We start from the raw sequence: 4,796 nt of genomic DNA, 5'->3' as shown, positions 1-4,796 counted from the left end.
CCGAAGTACCGGGGGGTTACTGGAACCCGCGGGGGGGGGGGGGTTAATGGGCCTTAGTGGAAGAGAGGAGGAGGCAGCTAGGTGGAGGCGCGTGCCCTCCCAAGCCCAATCCTAATTGGGGGGGCTTTCCTTCTCTCCCTCTTCCTCTTTCCTTCCCCTCCTAGTTGGACTAGGAGTCGGTACCCCCCCCCTTGGGGTGCGCCCCATGAGCCCGGTCGGCCCCCTTCTCCCCTCCTTTATATACGGGGGAGGGGCACCCCATAGACACACAAGTTGACTACTTAGCCGTGTGTGGTGCCCTCCTCCATAGATTTCCACCTCAGTCATATTGTCGTAGTGCTTGAGCGAAGCCCTGCGTCGGTAACTTCATCATCACCATCACCACGCCGTTGTGCTGACGAAACTCTCCCACGGCCTCAGCTGGATCAAGAGTACGATGGACGTCACCAAGCTAAACTTGTGCAGATCGCAGAGGTGTCGTGCGTTCGGTACTTGATCGGTTGGATCGCGAAGACGTTCGACTACATCAACCGCGTTACTAAACGCTTCCGCTCTCGGTCTACGAGGGTACGTGGACACACTCTCCCCGCTCGTTGCTATGCTTCTCCTAGATAGATCTTGCATGATCGTAGGTAATTTTTTTGAAATACTACGTTCCCCAATAGATATACCATTCATGATGAGGGCATTCCAGTGCCTCCTATTGTTCCCATGAAGGAGGAGGTGAAGCCCAACTTTAGGACTCCTCCAAGTTAGAGGCGTGCAAAGGGTTCACCGAACCATGGTAATTCTGTCGATTGCTTTTTTAGTTATTTATTTTATTCCAGGCCATGTTATGGGCCAATTAGGATATTTATTTGTGTGTTTCGATTTGGGCCTGTCCAACCGACTTGGTTTCTGGTCTCCTATATAAAGGACCCAACTTTGAAGGTTTAGGGGAAGTTTAGATTTCGAGTTGTGTCTCGGGGTGAAGCATCCCTCCGGGGACGGCGCCGCCGCATATCTAGATTGAATAAAGTTGCGTGAAGGTTCTTGTGTGCATCAAGAATTATCAGGATGAGGTTTGAAGCATGTTTTGATCATCGTCATGTTGCTTGCTGGATTCGTTCCTCTTCTTCAGGTTGCGTTCATTGCATGATTGGAAGATTAGATATTTGTTGATTCGCCGTGAAAGATTGGGTCAAAACCTTTGGATCATCACGTTGATCCTTATCAATTCATCTTTTATAGGACTAAGGAGAATCAACTGTTCAAATGGATCTGGAAGACAGCTAATAGGCTCAGACATAAAATATTTTCCTGGCTGCTGCTTCATGACAGAGTTAACACCAGGAATCTGCTTAAGAGAAAAAACATGCACACCTGAAGTGCTATGAATGTGTCTTCTACAATGAGAATGCTGAAGAAACCTTGAGACATTTGTTTTGGGACTGCAATTTTTCTCAAGACTGCTGGAACAACATTGCTCCCACTAGAATACTGGGCATATCAAGTTTTTATGATATCATGCTCATACACTCTTCACTTCCTAAAGGAATAGCTTTGGATATTATTATCTAAGAATGTTGGAGAATTTGGACTCAACGCAATGGCAAGATCTTCAAGCAAGAAGTGATGCTGGAAATTCAGGTTCAAGGAAGATTTGATGCTTGTGCATTATAGAATAAAGGCAAAACATTTGATGTGACTAAATGAATGGATTACTGCACATCTGTGATGTTGGTCAGCCCAATCAGATCACCACATTGGTTTCACCATGTTTCCTAAGCAAGGCATTAGTTGGCTAGAGATTAGTCTTTATTTTTTACTTTTTTATTTTCTATATATATTATTGTAACGTTTTGTGATTTGATGAAAATTACCGTAGAACAGTTGTTCTACAATCTGCGGGTCAAAAGCAACAATTTAATTGAAGTGGAATTGGTCGATTTATAGCAATTCCATACTCCAAGACATAAACCAAATGGGTTTAAACATGTTTGCCCTAAATAGGATATTTCCAAGTTCTTAACATGCATGATTATGGCATACAGTATACTCCTTTTTTCTGAATTTTTTGTTATATTATTACACATATTTCTTAGATCATCAATTGTATGGCGCAAATATATTATACTTATTTTTTCTAAAATATATGATATTTTATGGATGGAAGTCCTACTAGAAAATAAGCTTAATGGCTATACACTGACATTGCTGTAAAATAAACTGTACACTGACATTCCCTTAGAAAAAGCTATACACCGAGATGCGTGCGAGCACGTGCGGACCCTGTCTAACTGCAATACAGGAGTATCATCACCAGAACCCTGGGCCCGCCTTGCCAGTTGCCATGCCCAAATCACCCGATAATATCTCCCGCAACTTCCCCCCAACACGACGACCATTTCTTTTCCATACTTCCACACCTCACCAGACCAATCCCCTGACCCGTCTCTCTCGTCTCCCGCGGCGGCGGGGGCGGTGGCGCGCGGCCGTTGACCCGATGACCGGCGGAGGCGGAGAGGACGTCCCCGCGGCGAGGCGGCGCCCCCTGACGGTTCTCCCCCTCGTCGCGCTCATCTTCTACGACGTCTCGGGCGGGCCGTTCGGCATCGAGGACTCTGTCCGCGCCGGCGGCGGCGCCCTGCTCCCGCTCCTCGGCTTCCTCATCCTCCCGGTCCTCTGGTCGCTCCCTGAAGCCCTCATCACCGCCGAGCTCGCCTCCGCGTTCCCCACCAACGCCGGCTACGTCGCCTGGGTCTCCGCCGCGTTCGGCCCCGCCGTCGCCTTCCTCGTCGGCTTCTCCAAGTGGGCCTCCGGCACCCTCGACAACGCGCTCTACCCGGTGCTCTTCCTCGACTACCTCCGCTCCAGCGGGCTCGCCCTCGCGCCGCCGCTCCGCTCGCTCGCCGTGCTCGGCCTCACCGCCGCGCTCACCTACCTCAATTTCCGCGGCCTCCACCTCGTCGGCCTCTCGGCGCTTTTCCTCACCGCCTTCTCCCTGTCCCCGTTCGTCGCGCTCACCGCGCTCGCCATCCCCAAGATCCGCCCTTCCCGCTGGCTCGCCGTCAACCCCAAGGCCATCGACCCGCGCGGCTACTTCAACTCCATGTTCTGGAACCTCAATTACTGGGACAAGGCGAGCACGCTCGCCGGCGAGGTTGACGAGCCGAGGAAGACGTTCCCCAAGGCGGTGTTCGGCGCCGTGGCGCTCGTCGTCGGCGCGTACCTCATCCCGCTCCTGGCAGGCACCGGCGCGCTGCCATCGGAGACAGCGGCCGAGTGGACGGACGGGTTCTTCTCCGAGGTCGGGCAGAGGATCGGCGGGCCCTGGCTGCGCGTGTGGATCCAGGCCGCGGCGGCCATGTCCAACATGGGGCTCTTCGAGGCCGAGATGAGCAGCGACTCCTTCCAGCTCCTCGGCATGGCCGAGATGGGCATGATCCCCGCCGTCTTCGCCCGCAGGTGATGAATCTCGAAATCCAATCTTCCCGCGAAGAAGAAACCAAAAAAACATGTCTCATCTTCCCGCGATGCATTGTCTTACACGCAGATCGCGACACGGGACGCCGACGTACAGCATCCTCTGCTCGGCGACGGGGGTGGTGGTCCTCTCCTTCATGAGCTTCCAGGAGATCATCGAGCTCCTCAACTTCCTCTACGGGCTCGGCATGCTCGCCGTGTTCGCGGCGTTCGTCAAGCTGCGTTTCAAGAACCCGGACCTGCCCCGGCCGTACCGGATCCCGCTCGGCTCCGTGGGGGCAGCCGTCATGTGCGTCCCGCCCGTCTTGCTCATCGGCACCGTCATGTGCCTCGCGTCGGCCACGACCATCGTCGTCAACATCATCGTGCTCGCTGTCGGGGTCGCCATGTACTTCGGCGTCGAACGCCTCAAGGGCAGCGGCTGGGTCGAGTTCCTGACGCCCGTGCCGTCCGACAGCTTCCACGGATCGTCGTCCGACGACGACGTCGAGGATGTCCGCGCCGTCCTCCTCCCCGCCGGCGTGCCCCACGCCCAGGAGGAGGAAGTGGCAAGCAAGGCCGAGTAGCGCGCGCGCGGGGAGAGGCGGTCGCAATTTGTACCTAGACACATACTGTACGTACCTAGTACAGTTGTTGTACAGTAGGTTCAGTAAATGGGTATATTTGTCATACACCAATTCCTTCATACCAGAGTTAGTTGAGTTGTACTCCCTCTCCTTTTTACTCTGCACATTGGATTTGCCGAAAGTCAAACTATGCTAAGTTTGACCAAATTTATATTAGAAATTATTAGCATATATAATATCTAATAAATATAATATGAAAATATATTTCGAGATGAATTCAATGATATTGGTGTTGTTATGTGAATGTCAATAATTTTTTATATAAACTTGGTCAAAGTTGGATGAGATTGACTCCAGACAAACCTAATATGCAGAGTAAAAAGGACCGGAGGGAGTATAAACCCCCGACTTTTTAGGGTGATCATTGTAGTTGCTTCATGTTTGGGATTCGTTTCAAGGGTTTGAGCTCTGGATCTCGATGCAGGGCGCAGTGGGTTGATTGATTGAACAGAAATACTCTAGTTTTCAGTTTAGGTAGATTTCGGTCATCTGACTTTCCTAGTTCGGGTCAGTCGATTTTTGAATCATGGAAGGAGAAGGAAGGGCCTCACCAAAAAAAAAGAATGGGCTTCGGTCATCACCCCATTATCTATTTTAAGGTTCAGGGTGGGGGCGGTGGTAGCCGGCGGTGGTGGGGGGTGATGGTGGGGCGGTGGCCGGAGAAAAAGCTCGGCGTGGGAGGGCCCTAAAGGGATGGCCGGGGCG

General features: G+C 51.9%; 1 protein-coding gene across 2 annotated transcripts; it reads left to right on the top strand.

Moving 5' to 3' along the window:
* The first annotated feature begins 2,383 nt into the window (after positions 1-2,383).
* LOC119299564 (probable polyamine transporter At3g19553) lies at positions 2,384-4,541 on the top strand. Of its 2 annotated transcripts, XR_005146222.1 has the most exons (3): positions 2,384-3,447; positions 3,536-4,169; positions 4,423-4,541. XR_005146222.1 is itself a non-coding variant. In XM_037576759.1 (2 exons), exons 1-2 carry the CDS (start codon positions 2,486-2,488, stop codon positions 4,029-4,031), a joined length of 1,458 nt encoding a protein of 485 aa, XP_037432656.1. In that variant the 5' UTR covers positions 2,384-2,485; the 3' UTR covers positions 4,032-4,172. The 2 variants fall into 2 exon arrangements, 1 of the variants encoding a protein (XP_037432656.1); XM_037576759.1 differs by lacking the exon at positions 4,423-4,541 and having other exon boundaries at positions 3,536-4,172.
* The last annotated feature ends 255 nt before the right edge of the window (positions 4,542-4,796 follow it).

Source organism: Triticum dicoccoides, chromosome 5A (assembly GCF_002162155.2).
Source record: "Triticum dicoccoides isolate Atlit2015 ecotype Zavitan chromosome 5A, WEW_v2.0, whole genome shotgun sequence".
Lineage (NCBI taxonomy): Eukaryota > Viridiplantae > Streptophyta > Magnoliopsida > Poales > Poaceae > Triticum > Triticum dicoccoides.
This window is presented reverse-complemented; position numbering and strand designations above follow the sequence as displayed.